Genomic DNA, 21,556 nt, shown 5'->3' with positions numbered 1-21,556 from the left:
ACAAAATTCAGAAACAGACACATTGATAAAAAATGCCTATCCCAGCTGTCATATCCAGACATGCTAGTCTGCCGCAGTGCCAACACAGGGAGACAGATGACTGTTTTCAATTCAATTTCAATTCAATTCAATTTGATTCATATAGTGCCAAATCTCAACAACAGTCGCCTCAAGGCACTTTATATTGTACAGTATATCCTATAATAATAGATCATATGACAATCATATGACCCCCTATGAACATCTACTGGAACCAAATTCCTTTTATGTGTTTGAGCATATGCTTGGCCAATAAACGCAATTCTTATTCTGTTGAGAAAATATCAACTTTGTTTCCATCTTGTGGCGTTTTCAGGAACAAAACTGTTCACAATTTCGTCCACATGATCAGGTTTTATTGCAATACACCAGGAGTCAGTGTTTGGTGAAATTATAAGTAGTGTGCATGAAGGTTGTGCTGTCCATTGGCAGGATGAGATAATTAAATCAAATTCAAATCACCTTTATTGTCACGTCACATGTGCAGGTACACTGGTACAGTACATGCGAGTGAAATTCTTGTGTGCAAGCTTCACAAGCAACAGAGTTGTGCAAAATACAATAACGTGCAACAAGCAAAATATAAAAATGGTTAATCTAAAAGTAATAAATATATGTACCATATATAAAGGTATATACATTACTGAATGTGTGTACTAAATATGTTTTCTACGTGTGTGTGTGTGTGTGTGTGTGTGTGTGTGTATATACATGTTTTACAAATGAAATAGAGTAAACAATAAAATAAGATATATAAAATATAAAATATACAGAGGTAGGTATGTGCAAAACAGTGGCATTAATGTACAGTATGGAGTGCATAATGTTGAAGTTCCAGTAGTGAGGGTGAGGTGTCTATGACGTGTTCAGCAGTCTGATGGCCTGGTGGAAAAAGCTGTCTCTCAGTCTGCTGGTACGGGACCGGATGCTGCAGAACCTCCTTCCTGATGGAAGTAGTCTGAAGAGTTTATGGCTGGGCACTATTAACATATTTTTTTTTCTGAACATTAAAGAGAAATCTCAGTTTCACATTTTTTTTAAATGTCTTTTTTATTTTTGGAATTTTGGAATCACCTCACAACATGCTGGGAAAGGCCTAGCAGGGTAGACAATGTTATTAAAGGAAAACAGAAAATCACCACTTCAGATCCTCTGTCCCCTGCATAAATCAAGTCATACTCCCTCCCAGTGTTTCATAGTGTCTGGGAAGTCATGGGCCAGATTGTATCATAACCACTCCAGACAGAAGAATAGCCAAGCAGAGCACAAGTGAATAAATAGGTGAAAACTAGTTGTAGCCATTTCCTTTGATTGTGCTGGGTTCCCCATGTAGTTTGAATTGACCAACAAAATGTTGGACCTATTATTAGTTGTTTTAGATATTGTAATGTTTTATTGTTTCTGTACTGATATATTGTTTTACTTAGTGATTCATAGTTTTATTCTCTGAAATGTTTTGATTCTATTGGCATGCTGGGAATTCACTCACTTTTTCTGGTGATAGAATGTGTTTACATGTTTGTTTAGTGGGGTTGGTCGGCTTCCTGCAGTTGTCAGATATGTCTTCTCATGTCTTTCCCATTTTTCATACAGTTTTAGTAATGTTTTTAATAAATAGCCAGTTACGGCACTTAATCTGCACTTACTGTTTTGGATTCTTATTGAAGCCTCTGTGTCATTTACCCTGGTCTTACTGTTTTTATTTATTTATCCTATTTTCTATTCCTTTCAAATGTGTCTGCTAGTGGATCTCTGTGACACCGGATGAGGCAAACAGGAACCTCTAAGTTGCTCTAATAAGTTTTGTTTGGCATGTACTGTGTGCAGTAGGAATGAATGGTGGACCAAAAGGTGAACATCTCCTGTCAAATACTAAAGTTGTTCCATAAACTACTCGTGTTTTATGCTTGTCTCTGTGCAGTGTGGACCACAACAACAAAAAATCACCTAAATTGATCTTTGTTTCATGTTACAGAGGCAACTTGCCAAACAATTTTCTGATCAATATTCTAACATGTCAGTTAAAAAATATAAAATAGAAATGAGAGTTATAATACCCTTTGATTCACTGAAACTCAGAGTGAAGTGTAAAAATTAAAACCTTATTATAAAACATCAGAAGATCAAACTATCAGAGATGGCTGCCTGCTGCTAGTGGGGCAGAATTTGTTTTTAGCTTGTTCCCTGAATCTTCGCAGGCAGCTTAAACAGAAGCTATGATGGCATCTCAGAGACACAGGATCTCTGAAAGTCTCACAGTAACATTCATGGCAGCATGTCAGGAAAATGTGTTTTGCAGTCCTGTTTAGGTGTTAAATGTTTTTAAAGAAATATTATAAAAGCTGACCTTCAGCTGACATCTCTGCAGTTTTGTTCATACAAACTATTTTCAGCTCTGTCAGTGTATAAATGTTTCTGTAGGATACGTCTGAATTATATTTTTACTCTTAAACAACCTATGTTAGAGTTTATAAACATACAGGTGTGAGAATGTGAACTTTATCAACATTTGCATTTGATTTCTGTGAGGATCAGACCAAAGTGAGAATCAGTGACTCCATCAAAACAAACTGCACAAGTCTTCTCTGATATGCAGTTTAAGAGAGCTGAGGTTAAATGTGAATGTTTGTATTTACAAACCAACAGAAGTAAATTATCATTTATGCTAAGGAATCAGTAAATGTTTACACAACAATCAAAGTGAAGTTTCATGTTAAATAAATCTGAACCAATGACTGAATGTGTCTGAAAGCTGATTTACAGTCAAACATAACAACAACAGAATCACCGAATTTGATTTATTTCACTTCACAGAAACATTTTGTGATTCTCAATAATCAACTGAAATGACTGAAATTAAGATGCTGCTGAAGTAAACATATTGTAATTTTATCTGTTTAAACATTTTTAACCTGCTGATGAGACACAGTTTCAGAACTTGGAAGTCATTTCTTTGAATATGAAAAACTTTAAAGTAGACATGTTACTTTAAAATATTATTTAACTGAAAACACGATGCTGATAATCAGGAAAATTAAGATCTTTTAGTTGTAAAGTTGACTCTTGCTGAAGTGACACAAGTTTAATCATTAATCCTTCTTTAACCTCCTGAGACCTGAACTCTTCCATGTCATGCATTTTTAATTTCTATTTGATATTTGGGCATATTGGGACCCAATGAATGTAAAAACAAAGAACTACCAAATTTTTCTTTTTTTAACTGATTTTTGCTCCTAAGAAAAACAAGAGCCACATATGAGGATTAGGGCTGGCACGATTAGTCGACTAGTCACGATTACGTCGACTATCAAAATCGTCGACAACTGATTTAATAGTCGACGTGTCGTTTGAAGCTTTGTAAGATCCCAAAAGACGCAGGAATATGTAGTAGGATTTAAGAGTGTAATAACGGACTGAAACAGAAGATGGCAGCACTGCATGTACAAGAATGCCAGCTGCCGTTAAACCCCGAAGAAGAAGAAGCTCTGTCCCAGAATTCATAGCGCGGCCCAGCTCAGTTTTCAACAATGGCGGCAGCTAGTTAGTTTTAATATTACTGTTATTATTCTTTCTGGGTCGCAAAATAAACGTTTAACATATTTTCAGGCGAGAACGTAGCTGTGTAAACCTCAAATATATGCTCAGTTTATCAAGACACCACATATTTTCAAAAGCGCCCCGACGTTTTCGGAGACGTCTGTTACCCACCAGCTCGATAGCTAGCCGGGATTCAAGGCGTGAGAACACCGGACTCCTGGCAAATCGTTTTCAAGCCCACCGCCGTTTTTCGCTACTCAGGTTAAACATGATATATAAGTCACTTAGAGAACTTAAAAATGTTATTGTTTGGCTTTTTTAGTATTTTATTTGTTCCTGAGTAAATCGGTTTGCCTGAGATTAAAATTATAGTTTTTACACAGCTGAATAAACGTCAAGCAGAAAACTGATTATCAGAAATGTGAGATGCTCGAGAATATACTCCGGTGTCCTGTTATATTTTAGATAGCAAGGAGTTTATTAATCTTCACCTAAACAAACTATTATCTTGTCTTTATTTTTAGTTAGCACAGACCTTAAACACTTCAAGCTATAAGCTAATGATAGTTATATAAGAGCAGATGCTGCTGGTGAAATAAGCTGTACGTTTTACGTCCAATGGATGCATGATCTGATTAGTCGACTAATCGCAAAAATAATCGGTGACTAGTCGACTATCAAAATAATCGTTTGTGGCAGCCCTAGTGATGAGACAGCATCAGAACTTAGAAGTCATTTCATTGAATTTGGAAAACTTTAAAGAAGAAGTGTTACTTTCAAATGTTATTTAACTGAAAACAAGATGCTGATAATCAGGAAATTTAAATCTTGTAGTTGTAAAGTTGACTCTCGCTGATGTTTAATCAGTAATCCTTCTTTTAAGAAGTGTCACAGTTTGCTGTTCACACTCAACAACTTTGAAAAGCAAAGAAATCATCATCATTCAGATTTTAACACTATCAAAAATATTTACATGAACAACATGAGAAATATTCTGAAAATATTAATTTAAAAGAAACAAGAAAAAAATGTAAAAGTTTCTTACACAAACTCGAGTGGGTCACAAGATTTTCACATGAAAAAGTTGCTTTGGTTTCATTAAATTGCTAATAGTTCCACTAGATCAACAAAATGTAATAAAACCTGATAATGAAGTTAGACAGTATGATTAATAATTTCCCTAAAATTAACCTGCTGCTGTACTGAAAAAACTGTTAAAATAAAGAATCACTTTACAATCAAATCTCAGTCTGACAGATTTTGATATCAGAGGTTTCGGCATTTTCTGCCTCTCTAATGCTGAAATATGGGAAGAGTTTCTCAGTGAAAGTGTCTCTGTGAGTGTAGATGTGAGTCATGTCTTCAGGGTCATAGAAGGACACCTCCCCCCTGTCATAGTCCAGCTGGACTCTGATCCTCTGGAGACTCTTCTCCACTGTTACAGTCTGACCAACACCATTAGTGTATTCTCCACTTTTATGCCTTAAACACCAGATTCCATATTTTGGTGAAGTAAAAAGCTCTCCCTTCCTGTCAACTGACTCTTTAGCTAAACCCACATTCCAGTCAGGATGGTCTCCCACCTCCACCTCCCAGCTGTGTTTCCCTGAGCTGAAACCCTCAGAGCCAAAAACAATGGGATAATAAGTGTTTCTCTCTGGATTATCAGGGAGCTGCTGCTTTGTGTCTCCAAGTCTCACACTGGTCAGATCATCAGACAGATAGAGAGAGGCTTTTGCAGTGTTTGGGTCCAGAATGACAGGACTGAAGTGGACCTTCTCCTTCATCTTCTCCCACACTCTGAAGGACAGGTTGCCCAGGTGTTTGGCCACATCTATCAGTGCTCCTGAGACCAGCTGTGGATCTGACACTGAGCTCTGGGCTCTGGCTCTGCTCTGAGTGTCTTTATAACTGCTGAGGAATGGCACGCTGTGTTTCTGCAGCTCTTCTTCAACAGCACAGATGCTGTCTGACAGAGAGGAGATCTGCTCCTCAATCATCTTCATCTCTCTGCTGATAGTCCTCCCCTTTTGCTCCTCTTCCTCCTTCAGAGCTGCCAGTCTGGACTCCTCTTCCTCTTTCAGGAACTGCTGGAGCTTGTTGAACTCTGCTCTGATCTGCCTCTCTGTGGACAACAGCTGCTTCTTAGAGTGTTGAATCATTTCATTGTAAGTTTCCTCCACTTGTTTGTATTTGTTCCTCTTGTCCTTCAGGGACTTTAAGTCAGATTTCAGCTGCTTCTTCAGGTCACTGACTGCTTCTTCTACAGGAACCACTTTGTGACTCTGGTGGAGAGAAAACTCACAGCCAGGACACACAGCTCTCTGCTCGTCCACACAGAACAGTTTAGACTTTGTCTCGTGTTTACTGCACACCACTGTTAATTTCTTCTCTGCCTTTTCTGTCTCAGATGATCCAGATTTATTTCCCTCAGTAAATGAATCAGCAAGTTCTTTCAGAGCAAAGTTCACACTTGGATAGTCCTTTGAAGATTTTCTTTTACAAATGGGACAGTTTTTGTTTTTAGTTTGTTCCCAGAATTTCTGCAGGCAGCTTGAACAGAAGCTGTGGTTGCAGCTCAGAGACACAGGATCTCTGAAAGTCTCTGAACACACGTGGCAGCTCAGGAATTTTTCAACGATTGCAAGTTTCTCAGCCATTTGATCCTTAAAATCTTTTTAACTCACCAAATTACTGTGACTCTGAATAGTTTTTTTCAGCAGAGATCTGTCAGCCTGTAATGGCGTCTGTGCTCCGTCCAACACCGTCAAATTTAGTTTCATTTTCATGTATCACGGTCATGTGATTATTTATGGAAATATTAGTTGTCTCCACTAGATATCGCTGTTTAGTCACAATTCAGGTTTTCAAATTTAGTTTTTAGAAGAATAGAGAAGCAAATAAATAATATTCATAAAAGTAGTTATTTAATTCATAAAGTTACTGTGATATGTCAGATGTGGTTTCTAAAATAAATAAATCCCTCCCGCCACCCTCAAACAAAAATAAATAAATAAATACCTTTTTTAAAAAATGGATACCTGCCAGGTGTTGGGAAGTTCTTGGGGTGCCTGGGCTCTGTTTTCGGCTCGTGTCAGTATGGCTGACCTCTGGAGATAATCTGCTCGTTCTGTGTGGGGCCTCCCTCCTTCTTCGACTGGGATGGACAGGCAGCTTCCATCGAGATGTGTGGCCTTGGGTTTGGGGGCTGTGGATAGGTCATATCTTCTGGGGGATCTTGTTTCAAGTATGTTTCTTTTGTTATATTTTACTCTATGTTCCCCATCTTTCTTTTCTTTTTCCCCCTGCCTCTCAGCTGTGGGATTGGTATATTACACATGTACTGTGAATAGTAATAGAAATAAAAACTATTTTGAAATTAATAATTAAATTGATAAAATAAGAGAAAAGAAACAAAAAAGATGAAAAAGAGGAGGTCATAGAGAGCTTATAGAGCTCATCCTGGAAAGCAAATATACTTGGCACAACAGTGCATTCAGATCATAATTCTAATGGGAAAAGCTGCCAGAAAAGAAAGTGCTATGCTGTAGCAGGGCTTGAGCAGGGTTTTGTCCACCAGGGAAAACAGTTGTGAAGAGCATTGTCTGGGTTGGTTGTGCATGCTCCAGATCTGTAAATAAAGAGATGACTGTGAGGTCGTCTCCGGGGGTTTATTGCTCAGGATATCACAGAAAGGCTTAAAAAACAACTGTCAGGATTGAAACCAGATACATCTCTTAAGGCTAAAAAAAAAAGAAAAGAAAAAAAAGACAATTAAATTAAATTCAATTTTATTAATATAGCGCCAAATCACAACAACAGTCGCCTCAAGGAGCTTTATATTGGACAGATCGTACAATAATAGATACAGAGAAAAACCCAACAACAGAGAAAAACCCAACAATCATGGCGGGGCCATCTGCTGCAACCGGTTGGGGTGAGAGAAAGAAGACAGGACCAGGAAGAGAGACAGAGGTTAATAACAGGTATCATTCAATGCAGAGAGGTCTATTAACACATAGTGAGGGAGAAAGGTGACTGGAAAGGAAAAACCCAATGCATCATGGGAATCCCCCGGCAGCCTACATCTATTGCAGCATAACTAAGAGAGAATTCAGGGTCACCTTGTCCAGCCCTAACTATATGCTTTAGCAAAAAGGAAAGGTTTAAGCCTAAACTTAAAAGTAGAGATAGTGTCTGTCTCCCGAATCCAAACTGGAAGCTGGTTCCACAGAAGAGGGGCCTGAAAACTGAAGGCTCTCCCTCTCATTCTACTTTTAAATACTCTAGGAACAACAAATGGGCCTGCAGTGTGAGAGTGAAGTGCTCTAATAGGTAACAGATCCTCTGCAGATGATCTGTTAGCTGTTTGACAACTACTCTTTCAAGGATTTTTGATATGAAAGGAAGGTTGGAGATTGGCCTATAATTAGCTAAGACTGTTGGGTCTAGAGATGCTTTTTGAGTAAAGGTTTAACTACTGCCAGCTTGAAGGCCTGTGGTACATAGCCCATTATTAGAGATAGGGTGATCATATTTAAGATTGAAGAATTAATTAGTGGCAGGACTTCTTTGAGCAGTTTTGTAGGAATGGGGTCTAAAAGACACGTTGATGGTTTGGAGGAAGTAACTATTGAAGTTAACTCAGAAAGATCAATTGGAGAAAAAGAGTCTAACTTAACATTGATGGTACTAAAAGTAGCTGTAGATAATATTACATCTGTGGGATGATTATTGGTAATTTTTTCTCTAATGATAAAAATTTTATTTCTGAAGAAGTTCATGAAGTCATTACTAGTTAACGTTAAAGGGATGGTTGGCTCAGTAGAGCTCTGACTTTTTGTCAGCCTGGCTACAGTGCTGAAGAGAAACCTGGGGTTGTTCTTATTTTCTTCAATCAGTGACGAATAGTAAGATGTTCTGGCTTTGCGGAGGGCTTTCTTATAAAGCAGCAAACTATTTCTCCACGCTAAATGATGATCCTCTAAATTTGTGACACAACATTTCCTCTCCAGCTTACGAGTTATCTGCTTTAGGCTACATGTTTGAGAATTATGCCACGGAGTCAGGTACTTCTGATTTGAGACCTTAGTTTTCACAGGAGCTACAGTATCCAGAGTCGTACGTAGTGAGAGGTAAAATTTTTAACAAGATGATCGACCTCTGTTGGAGTAGCGTTCAGGTAGTTGCTCTGCTCTGTGTTGGTACGGGGCATTGAAGATGATAACAGTGGGTGGATTATATTAACTTTTAAACTTAGTTACAGCACTTTCAGAAAGACATCTACTCTGATAAAGTCTACTCCCCACTGCTGTGTAATCAATTATTATTGGTATGGCGAGTATCCTTCAGTAATAGTAAAAAACCACACAGCAATAGGACATTCATGTAGTTTTAAAAAGCTTGATAATATATTAAGTAATCCAAAGTATTCAGAATACTTTACTCTCATTGGGTAACTTAACGAAATACGTTACAAAATATATTTTGGGGCATGTATTCTGTAATCTGTAGTGGAATACATTTTAAAAGTAACCAAAACCTGCATCAAATAATAATCACATAATGCAATCACTTTAATTATGCTTATCTAATTAACTCTGAGCTAAGGCTGATTCCTAATACTGAACTTAAGAGGAGGGTGTGAACATCCAAGCCTGAAGACACACTTATATCTGATCCTTGTCAATATAATCCAATAGGAAGGGAGCCAAATCCTCTGGCTTTACTTGCAGTAATTTCCAATTGTGTATTCCCAGTCCCGGATCTGATGATGGTCTCTACCCATCTCAGGAAACTAGAGGAATGACAACTAATTCCACCTATAAGTTCATTTTCTTCTTTTCTATTTTATACTTTAGGATCTATCATTTACTCCATCATGTATGAATATACTTTTCTTCATGCCTCATTCATTTTATATGTTGTTCTACTTCAACATGAATTCTTATTGACTCCATCTCACATGAATATCACAACTCTTTATGATTGCAACACGATTTCTTTTTTCAAAAAGGCTGAAATTCCTTTTCCACTCTTGGATGGTGATGAGCCAGGAAATCTCAGTGTCTTGGACAGACTGTTCAAATGTCAACTAATTTTTATATGTTTGTATTTGGCGACTTGTCAGTGTTGTTTTGGTTTTAGCTTAGACACCATTTGTTTAGATTCTTTTTGGTATAAATGTTATAATATGAATTTTTTTAAAGGCATTTTGCCGTTCTGCTGAGCAACTAGGAGCTTTTTAAAAAAGCAAATATTATTTCTGATACTCGCATAATTTTGTCTCCAATTTTGTTTCCATTTAGTTCATACAAACTATCTTCAGCTTTATTTTATTTTTAATTTCAGTCTAACAACCTAGACTGCACAAACATAAAGTCTGGGTTACAATTTCTGTTATACACCTGAGGAGCAAATCACTGTGAGAACCTGTGATTCATTTAAAACAAACTCCACACGTTTTCTCTAAAAACACAGTTCATCAGCACTAAGGTTAAACCTGAATGTTGCTTTAAAAAGATTTTAAAATGTAGTTGCTTCAAATAAATTCTGGATTTTGCAAGGAGGAGGTGGCGGAGGTTGAAGAAAGCATGCATATGCATGCATACATACGTATGTGTACATGTACATAACATTATGGAATTAATTTAATTTTGTAAAATTTTCTGTTTGATCTATTTCGTTACGTGGGCATTTTGCCGTACCACGGGCAGAAATATTGCTGTTAAGTGTCTTCGCAACTTGAATTTTTCGTTAAATAGGGTCTTCATAAGCCGGGGTTCCACTGTATAGCATCAGCTTTACTGTAAAAGTGTCACGATTCTGGGTCATTTGGCCCAGCGTTTTGAGTGTTAGTATAGTTTGATGTTTATGGCTTAAATTTAAGTTCTTTAAGTTATCTAAGTTCTTTCCTGTCATGCCAGGGTTGTTGCTATAGTTCATTGTTTCTTAGACTTCCCTCGTGTCTTCTCCTCTGTTTAAGTCTCCCTTGCTTTTTATGTGTTTCATGTAGGGCTGCCACGATTAGTCGACTAGTCACGATTACGTCGACTATCAAAATCGTCGACAACTGATTTAATAGTCGACGAGTCGTTTGAAGCTTTGTAAGATCACAAAAGACGCAGGAATAAGTAGTAGGATTTAAGAGTGTAATAACGGACTGAAACAGAAGATGGCAGCACTGCATGTACAAGAATGCCAGCTGCCGTTAAACCCCGAAGAAGAAGAAGAAGCTCTGTCCCAGAATTCATAGCGCAGCCCAGCTGAGTTTTCAACAATGGCGGCAGCTAGTTAGTTTTAATATTACTGTTATTATTCTTTCTGGGTCGCAAAATAAACGTTTAACATATTTTCAGGCAAGAATGTAGCTGTGTAAACCTCAAATATATGCTCAGTTTATCAAGACACCACATATTTTCAAAAGCGCCCCGACGTTTTCGGAGACGTCTGTTACCCACCAGCTCGATAGCTAGCCGGGGTTCAAGGCGTGAGAACACCGGACTCCATAGCTGGACTGGCCATCGGGCATACCGGGCATTTGCCCGGTGGGCCGCTGGCGATTTTTTGTTTTTATGGGCCGATGGAATTTTTTTATTTTTATTTTATTTTTTGGGGGGGGAGGGTATATATAATGAAAGGTGTTGGATTGGCCAATTGGTCATGATCGACTCTGGGCTGGACCAATTACAGCCGAGGAGGCCGGATGCACCCTCCCCCTTGTTTAGCAATCTTATAGACGAACTAAAGAAAATGGAGAACAATAAAAGGAAAGGAGGTGTTTATGAAAATATCACTAAATCTGTCATTTATTAATTTTTATATTAATTAATGATCATGTCTCACCTCTAGTGTTCTTGGTCTTAATTTAAGGTTTCTACCATGTGTTGTAGGTAGTTCAGGAGGTTAACTCGACCAACAGTCTTTTTGTTTCCGCTATGTACTGTTTAAAATCCAGAATAGGGAGGATGGTGTAGGTTTAAGTTTAGTAGATTGATACATATATACCAACAAGGCAGTGTACATCAAAGCAGTGGTTTTCATGCAAAGGCTTTATGGTTTTTCCTATAGCGATTGACAGATCACGTGACTTTCGCGCATTGCATGCCGGGAACTCGTGGCAAAACAATCCAAGCATCAAATGCAAGCATTTGCAGCACCGCAAAACGTTCATTCTCCAGTTCCAATACCTTCTTGGTTTTTCTTTGCCGCACAAAAAAGGAATGTACAAAACTAAGGAGAACAATGCCGGTCTGTACAAAGACAGACTCGACGAAAAGGCAAAGAAAAGATACGAGGAAAAAAATCAAAGGAGTGAAAGGGTCAGACAGGAGCACACAGAGTGGACAAAAGACCTTAGCGTGCTGCCCAACTTTCACCACGCTCATATTTATAATTATATGGTTCTTGGAGTGAGTGCATACACTCATGAAGTTTTTAGTAACTTCAGGTCACTGCAACAAGCCCAGGTACAGTTTACCGACGGATGGGTACAGGACCTTGAAATGCACCGTGTAGAACGAAAGACCATGGTACAAACAAAGGTAAGTTTACCAGTCTCACAAATTGTCGTCATAAATTCACATTCGTTAACCGTTTATTAATATAACCTTTGAGCTCAACGGTAATTAATTAGTAGTGGAATAATTTCTGGTACGATTACAGAAATGTAGCAGTGACAATAATATTGTATGTTGTAATCGCACTGGAAAATTAGTGATACAAAACAACTGTTTTATCCTGTGAATAAAAGTATATGTTTTGGTCAATGTACCATGGTAATAACAGAAGCGAAACGCAATATTGTGTCAGGACAATTCACTATTTATGCACAGTAAATAAAGGAGCATAGCGCGACAATTTCTGTTCAGCGCCAGACTTGCTTGTAACCTATATCACCAATTATGTTATGAAAAATGACGTATTAACTACCACAAAACACTGACCTTTGTGGGAATGCTTGGAGCAGACTAACATGTGAGCTGGAGTGTTCTGAGACGCTATATTTGGTATATCCAGACCATCCGTCGGCTCTTACTTCGGAAACATGGCTTAAAAAATTTCTCTTCAACGACATAATCCGATAAAAAAAAACGATCTCTTTACCCGTCGGCTTCCCGTGGCTGTCATGCGACCGGCTATTGCAGTTAATAATACAACAGCTTCTTGCCATTTTTTGGGTCTCTTTTTATCGCTGTGTAACTGAGTTCAATTGAAAGCCTGCGTGCGCTAGTACCTCTTGCCTCAAGTTCCCAGAATCCTTTGCGGTTTTACCCCTGAATGACGTCACATTTTCAATCTCTATCCTGGTGGGCCGGTCTCTAATCAAAATGCCTGGGCCGATTTTTTGTCCCAGTCCAGCCCTGCCGGACTCCCGGCAAATCGTTTTCAAACCCACCGCCGTTTTTCGCTACTCAGGTTAAACATGATATATAAGTCACTTAGAGAACTTAAAAATGTTATTGTTTGGCTTTTTTAGTATTTTATTTGTTCCTGAGTAAATCGGTTTGGTTGAGATTAAAATTATAGTTTTTACACAGCTGAATAAACGTCAAGCAGAAAACTGATTATCAGAAATGTGAGATGCTCGAGAATATACTCCGGTGTCCTGTTATATTTTAGATAGCAAGGAGTTTATTAAACTTCACCTAAACATACTATTATCTTGTCTTTATTTTTAGTTAGCACAGACCTTAAACACTTCAAGCTATAAGCTAATGATAGTTATATAAGAGCAGATGCTGCTGGTGCAATAAGCTGTACGTTTTACGTCCAATGGATGCATAATCTGATTAGTCGACTAATCGCAAAAATAATCGGTGACTAGTCGACTATCAAAATAATCGTTTGTGGCAGCCCTAGTTTCATGTCTGTCTTATGTTTTCAAGCGTATGTTGTCATGTCATTATGTTTCCTGTTTTAATTTGAAGAGGTCTTGTGTTCTATGGTCAGTGTGTTTAGTTTTACTCTTCCCCTGTGATGTCGTTATGTGCATTTGTGTCAGCTGTTTCCCCACGTGTTTCCACTTCCCCAGATCACCTCCTGTATGCATTTAGTCTGTTTCCAATCATCTGATGTCAGGTTGTCTGTCGTTGTCCATTTTCTAGTGATGACCAAATGAAGCTTTCTGAAGCATTGAAGCTTGTATTGAAAAACGGTTCATTACTCGAAGCTTTTCAACACAGTCCTCTCTGGTGACATCTGTGGCCAAAAATATGAAGAGCAGCTTGAATCCACAAAATAAAACCAACTGCTGCACAATGATAGCTCACTCTACAGAGTGGAATTCTGTCTGATAATGGGCTGCTGTTGTGTTGCTTTGAACGCGTATTTTTTGGTGTTAAAAAAATGTAGTTTATTTTTTTAATAAATAATTTTGCCCAGTAAACTTTCCTTGTTTGAACATGCACCATGGTTTGGTCTTTCTTTGCTTGTGACTTCTTGATGTTGGTAAATACAATAACTGAAAAATACCACGTTACATATAACATACATATAATAATGCACATTATGGAGTATGCTTCTGCTGTGAGGTCCTGCCTCCTTCGGACGTCACTGGTCACGTGACTTTTGCCAAACCAAGCAAGCCTCGACACAGTGCTTCTGAACCAGTGTGTTGTTTTTTTCGACGCACGCTCCGGAGCGTCAGCTTCAAGCGGGCCATCACTACCATTTTCCATGTCTCAGGTGTTCATGCCCAGGAGTTTCTGTGTTCATGTTGTACTTTAGTTCACATGGTTTTGGTTTCAGTTTTGCCCTTTGTAGTTTTTTACCAGCCTTAAATAAACAGCTCACCGGCTGTTACGTCAAGCTTTATCTCTTTGCATGTCTGCGTTTGGGCCCACCTCGTCACTCCATACAGTCTGCCACAACCAGACTGTGACAAAAAGACCTAGCCGCATCAGAAAATGGAGACAACTCTGGCCTTTCCTGTCGAGTGCAGTGGTGTCTTTAACCCAATCCAGTTTACGGTCAGTCTGTACGCCGAGTTATTTATAGTCGTCGTCGACCCTGGATTGAAACAGGAGTCAGGTTTTCTGGTCCTATTAAAGTCAACAATAATTTTCTTGGTCTTGGTCACGTTGAGCTGCAGATGATTCTGCTCACACAACACGACAAAGGAGTCCACCACAGCCAGGTACTCTGTCTCATCACCCACAATGATGCATCCAACCAGCACAGAGTCATCAGAAAAACTCTGAAAATGTTAGATCTCTGTGCAGTGGCTAAAATCTGTAATTTACAGCAATTTGCAGTAAATCTGACGCTGGGGGAAAAAAAGCACCTCGTATGCCTTTTGTAATTGTGATTTGGATGGTTTGGCTGTGTGGCAGACAGGTTATGGACCCAAATTCAGTTCTTAAACTCGGAAAGCTTCGTGTTATTTTGATAGGTATCACTGAATACCTTTAAATAATACAAAGAAAAAAGGGAGAGTCTGCGCAAGACAGCCAAAACTAGAACACTGAACAAGGGTGCACACAGCCTACAGCAATGATGTAACAATGAACAGAGGATGACTCAGACAGTATAAACACCAGATAATGAGGGAAATGTGGAACAGGTGAAAACACGACTGAAGACAATTAACCTAATGATAGGAGAGGGAAGTAGATCTAGACACCAGACCAAAAAAAACTGTGTCAAATTAAAACAGGAAGTAACAAAAAGCAGAGTTGGAAGACACAACACGAAGCAACTTTACAGAAAAGGAAACACTGCTGAAGACTGTGAACTGCAAATCTAAAAGCATGACAATAATAAAAAAAAAAAAAATGATAAAAAAAGCTCTAAATCAATCCACAAAACCCCAAAGCGCAAAAGTACCAAACCCTGGGACCACGACAGTGATAGTTACTACAAGTGTTTGTTCATGTAGAGTGAGAGGGGACGATGATATCAAAATGAGTACTGCCTGTTTCTGCAGTGAAATGGAAGTGAAAACCAAGGAAGGCTCGTCTTTCAGCTCCAGTGTTCATGATTTATTACCACCACTGTGATCCCACCAGGTCTCATTACCATCTAGAGTTAACTGAAAACCTTGAACACTGATTCTTCTGCCCACACCTGGAAAAACACACAATTTAAAACTCTTTAATCCAAAAATCCATGATATCGTCTTCGTGCTCTTTGTCTTTTGGGGAGGTACAAAATCATTTGCACTTGTATTTTAGAGCAAGAAAAGATATAATGTAGGAGTAGTAAATCAAATCATATGATTACCAATGAAAAGTAACAATTAACAACAAGAGTTGAGAGATTTGTTACTGCAGTGGATGATGAGTGTGGAAAACATGTTTTTTATGAAACACTGTGATGCACAAGTACTAACATAAATCTGATATGAATACCACTTTTTACTTCATATTATTGGAAAACAATTATAGATTTTTTTCAGCTGTATATCTCTTTAATTTTGCAGATATTGATTATTTTAATTACTTATATATTTCTCAGTAGCTTCATCTGTAATACAGAAGTTTGTCTCGACTAAGTGACACTTTAAAAACTGTTCTTTAAATTCTATTATTTCTATTCAGTTTAATTCACTTTTATTTATATAATGCCAAATCACAACAACAGTTGCCTCAGGACACTATCATTGTCCTATAATTGTCACTATTCAGCAAAGTTAGGCTGCAAAGTTTGACTTAAAGATCACACATTATTTCTGAGTTGAACTGCAGACTTTTTCCATTTACTTGTGATTGAAGTGAACTGCCAGCAGGGGGAAGCCTTTTATTTCTCTGCTGCTGCAAAATATCCTACTGCTCAGTCTTGTTCAGCTTTGCATTACATTTCATTCCACTCTGTTATATTAAGGCTCTGCTGCATTATGATATTAAAGTATAAATCATCTTACCATCAGCATTAATGTTTGATGTAAAGACCTTCACAGAGCTCATCAGCAGGGGTCAAACGTTTAAAGAGGAGTTAATGCATTTTACTATTGACGTATGTGTTGAGTGGTGTTGTTGATGGCTGTGTTGTGAGTTGGAGGTCACATTTCTGTCACACTGGCTGACCTGCAGGAAGCGACTCCTCTGTCATCAGCTCTGAGCAGAGAAGTTTGTGCCTGTGCTCATTAAAAACAATAATAATGATAATAACTATTGAGAGAAAATTAGTTTCCACTTAACCACTCACCATCCTATCTGCACCTTGGACGTGACATGATAGTTTATAGCCTTTAGCTGATATTTCTCTTTGGAGTAAGTATGATTTCTAAGATGAAGCAGTCTCGCAATTTTAAGTTCAACGTATTCCTCTCTTAATGTCACTTTAATGAGTAGACATAGAGAGAAGGCTCAGTCTGAGGGTTGTAAACTCTCTGAGGTAGAAATAAGCTAAAAGCTCTCATTAATCAGGGGTAAAGACCAACAGTGACCATATTATCTGAAAGCAATACTCACATTAAGACTCATTTCACTTTTACCTTTGAATTGAATTATGTGAAAATAGGGCTGCCACGATTAGTCGACTAGTCACGATTACGTCGACTATTAAAATCGTCGACGACTAATTTAATAGTCAACGCGTCGTTTGAAGCTTTGTAAGATCCCAAAAGACGCAGGAATAAGTAGTAGGATTTAAGAGTGTAATAACGGACTGAAACAGAAGATGGCAGCACTGCATGTACAAGGATGCCAGCTGCCGTTAAACCCCGAAGAAGAAGAAGCTGTGTCCCATAATTCATAGCGCGGCCCAGCACAGTTGTCAACAATGGCGGCAGCTAGTTAGTTTTAATATTACTCTTATTATTCTTTTTGGGTCACAAAATAAAGTTTAACATATTTTCAGGCGAGAATGTAGCTGTGTAAACCTCAAATATCTGCTCAGTTTATCAAGACACCACATACTTTCAAAAGCGCTCCGACGTTTTCGGAGACGTCTGTTACCCACCAGCTCGATAGCGAGCCGGGGTTCAAGGCTCAGTAGAGCCGGTGAGAACACCGGACTCCCGGTAAATCGTTTTCAAACCCACCGCTGTCTTTCGCTACTCAGGTTAAACATGTAATATAAGTTACTTAGATAATTTAAAAATGTTATCGTTTGGCTTTCTTTAGTATTTTATTTGTTCCTGAGTAAATCGGTTTGGCTGAGAAATAAAGTTAAAGTTTTTACACAGCTGAATAAACGTCAAGCAGACAGCTGATTATCAGAAGTGTGAGATGCTCGAGAATATACTCCGGTGTCCCGTTATATTTTAGATAGCAAGGAGCAGACGGCTGAGTTTATTAAACTCCACCGAAACAATCTGCAAATGTCATTAAAATTTAATAAACTATCATCTTGTCTTTATTTTTAGTTAGCACCTTAAACACTTAAAGCTGGAAGCTAATGTAAGTTATATAAGAGCAGACGCAGGCTGGTGCAATAAGCTGTACGTCGACTAATCAGATCATGGATGCATGATCTGATTAGTCGACTAATCGCAAAAATAATCGGTGACTAGTCGACTATCAAAATAATCGTTTGTGGCAGTCCTATGTGAAAATACCTTTCACTGTTGCCTGAAATCAAAAGTGAAAATGTTCTCTGCTATGAATCACTTTTACATAGAAAAGTAAAATATGCTGTAGATAAGACATGTTTTTGATACAGAAAAAAGAAAAACAAAACAGACGAGTGAAGCCAGTATAGAAACAGGATATTAACTTTGACCAATCAGGAAAGATGACTAAAATACTGCCACAATATTAGAAACAATGGCTCTTGGTCTGAAGAGGGAAACCAACAAGTGTTTAGCAACTGCAGTCTTTCCAATGCCCAGCAGGGGGCGACTCCTCTGATATTAAAACAAAGTCTGCTTACACAGAAGCCTATTAGGAAAAAAAAACCCAAAATCTCCTTCTCACTTAAATTATGACATCATTAAACACTTTCCTAACATGGTTATGGTCTCAGTCTCTATTTTTAATTTTTATTTGACACAACATGATGTTGGGTTTTTAAATCAGGTCTCTATTAGAATCAAAAAGGACATTAAAGTGGATCATACCTTAGAACTTGGCAAAATACTCCCGTTTAGGCTTCATCATCAGACTTCAGTTGCTAATAAGTCACATGGTGGTGGATATGGGTGAGTACAAACACAAGGTATTTAAAATTATAGATGTATTGCTGACTAAAAAAAATAATCAGTGACTACAGGATAGTATATTTATTATAATGTTGAGAAATCATGTAAGAAAAAGGTTGAAACCAGCAAATGACGTGATTTTGTTCCTTTTTTTTAAAGTGAAAACATCGGTGGTGACTGAGAAAAGAGCCAAGAGAAGAGCTTTCAATCACTGACAGTGGAGTGGGCTGAAGTCAAGGAAAAGAGAAGATGAAAACAAAACTAGAGAACGAGAAAGACGAGGCATCTTTAGGGAGTAGCAGGTCATATTCATGGAGGATCGCGGTTTATTCTTTTTAAACACAGCTGAATTATTCAACAGTTTTTTCTTTTTCTCAGAGTAGCGCTGGGAGACGTAAATCAAGGCCACAAGTGAAACTCTCACAGGTTTAGTTTAGTTAGTGCAGACATAAACACACTCATGCAAACAATGCCTTCACACACACACGCACACACACACACACACACATGCACACACACACACACACACACGCTGGCCCACAAATAAGCCAGGAGAAGGATCACATAAACATACTAAGCTTATCAAACAGACCACCCCGAGGAGTATCTAATAACAACATCTAATAACAAAATGCATACTTTCATCTGAACAAATGAGCAGAGTTTGTTCTCCCAATTAAAGATAATTTGTGTGTGTGTGTCTGTTTGTGTGGGTGTGTATGTTTATGATCATTATTCAGTTGCAGCAGGCGTGCAGCTCAGCAGACAGATGTGTAATAACAAACAAGTGCGCGTTCAGACAGCAGGGATGAGACGGGCGTCGCTACCCGACCACTGCGATCTGCAAAAGACACCTGGAACCACCTGTCTCTCTCTCTCTCTCTCTCACACACACACACACACACACACACACACACACACACACATACAGCTCCTCAATGATCTCTCAGGGAAGGAAGCTAATGTGTTTCACCATGGAGACATGAGGTGGAAAAGATACTTCAACCCTTGGAGGACTCTCATGTGTATGAAACAAAGCAACCTATCTTACACACACACACACACACACGATTGTCATTGAGGCCAGGTGAGACACTTAATTCATCCTGTTGTTTGCTTGAAGTTTTTGCTTTATTAATCACTTACAGTACCAACTGTCAACTAATACGTGCTGTGTATTGGGCACCGTTTTGCACAACTTGCATTCTCCTACTTGCACACGTGTGGAAAGCCTCCTCAGGGCTTGATGTTAATATTCATATGCTGCCCTCACCATGGAGCTCACTGGAGACCCGGGCCGGAGATAGCTGTGAGCAGGGGTGGTCTGAGCCCGCCCAAACATGTGTCTTGTTCATGCAGTAAAAAGTAAAGAAAAAAAATATTTGAGTTCAGCAAATGTAAAAAACAAAACACAGAATATGCTTGCATTACATCGTACACTAGGCAACCTATAGCCTACCTCAAAGTCACCAACTGCCCACCTTTTTTTGTCATGCATACACACGACCCCTTCACTGTATGAGCTGATAGCTCAGATTTCACAAATCCACACTCTCTCTTTCCTCTTTGGAGAATCATACATTTAAGAGGCAAACATGACTGCAGCAAAGATGTACACAGATGCAAATACCATAGTAAACAAACATCTATGCAAGTTGTAAGTATTAACCAAATTATTTACAGTAATGGGCTGTGACAGAATATCTGCTTAGATTCTCCCATGAAAAACCAGGGTAGATAAAGCTAAAGAGGAGCAAGGCATCTAGTAATAGAAAGGTTGAGGGTTTGATTCCTGTCTGTATCCCAAAGTATCCTTGTGCAAGGTACTGAATACCACATTGCTCTCCAGTGCTTTAATCAGAGTGAATATTAAATAAATAGAGCTTGTATGAATATAGGTGAATGAGGCATGTTGTATAAGAGCTATATAAGAACAAGTCCATTTACTGTACGTCCTTCAAGCTTCTTTTTATATAAAGCCAGAAAAAAGTGCTTGGCAAAAAGTAAGCATAGCAGGACTTCCTAATAACTTCTGAAACCGTCGCTATAGATAAAGATATCTTGTACAGAAGGAAGGTTTTATGCTGTGTTTTGCACCACTAGTTATTTATTATTAAATGTGTTAATCATTATTGCCTCCTAACTGGCAAAGACATTATTCCTGCAATAGAATAGAACTTAGGTGGTTAAGCTAATGAGCCATGTCTATTTCTTGCTTTCCTTCTTTGATTTATGGCTGTAGCATTTCTTTTCTTGACAGGAGAGTGAATGTGGAAGAAGAGACATATTGTTGCTTACTGCACTTGTTGTTGTTAAAACTATTGCAGGCTGATCTTTATCTGTATTCTACGTCATCGTCATTAAATGTGAACATTTTCAGAGTGTGCTTTTTCTTCTTTAGACTGAAAAGGAATGGAAACATTTAGAGACATACTAGTTTTACTGATCTGAGTCACATGAGATCAAATAGAGCTGTATGTGGCTCATAAACAAAAACATAGCCACACATGTACTTCAGGACCAGCTTTGACTGTCATTGCTGATTGTCCAGCGGGATGTCTGGACTATCAGATCCTCTGGACAGCTGGGTTTGTGCGACCAGCTGTCTTGGATGCGTGTGCAACTCTGACTGGACCGTTACCCTGGCTGAAATGGCAGCCTTGTCTGAGTCCCTTGGCAAGCTAGGCATCATTAGCCGCCATCTTGGCCCAGACGCTTGCTGAGTCCTGTAGAGCGAGAAGGAGGCCAATTAATGTTGACGTGAGGGGATAACGTTTCATTGTGGTTGTGTTGCTGGACATCATTATTGTTGGTTTAGCTGTGAAGGTCAAAATGAAATGAAATACAGTAATCCTACAAACCTGATGAATGTTTATCAGTAAACACAAGAAGCAAGCA

At 38.5% G+C, this 21,556-nt stretch overlaps 1 protein-coding gene across 2 annotated transcripts; it reads right to left on the bottom strand.

The window, feature by feature from the left end:
* Positions 1-3,953: 3,953 nt before the first annotated feature.
* On the bottom strand, positions 3,954-6,610 carry LOC120436754 (nuclear factor 7, brain-like). 2 transcript variants are annotated; one of them, XM_039607628.1, is made up of 2 exons: positions 6,094-6,610; positions 3,954-5,916 (listed from the first exon to the last, which is right to left on the bottom strand). In XM_039607628.1, exons 1-2 carry the CDS (start codon positions 6,234-6,236, stop codon positions 4,815-4,817), a joined length of 1,245 nt encoding a protein of 414 aa, XP_039463562.1. In that variant the 5' UTR covers positions 6,237-6,610; the 3' UTR covers positions 3,954-4,814. The 2 variants fall into 2 exon arrangements, with proteins under 2 accessions (XP_039463562.1, XP_039463561.1); XM_039607627.1 differs by having other exon boundaries at positions 3,954-6,610.
* Between the last annotated feature and the right edge of the window lie 14,946 nt (positions 6,611-21,556).

This window comes from Oreochromis aureus, unplaced genomic scaffold (assembly GCF_013358895.1).
Source record: "Oreochromis aureus strain Israel breed Guangdong unplaced genomic scaffold, ZZ_aureus HiC_scaffold_124, whole genome shotgun sequence".
In the NCBI taxonomy this organism is placed as follows: Eukaryota; Metazoa; Chordata; class Actinopteri; order Cichliformes; family Cichlidae; genus Oreochromis; species Oreochromis aureus.
This window is presented reverse-complemented; position numbering and strand designations above follow the sequence as displayed.

Bases quoted from the DNA above. Each gene is read 5' to 3' on its own strand.
- LOC120436754 (XM_039607627.1), bottom strand. From the start codon at position 6,236: ATGGCTGAGAAACTTGCAATCGTTGAAAAATTCCTGAGCTGCCACGTG.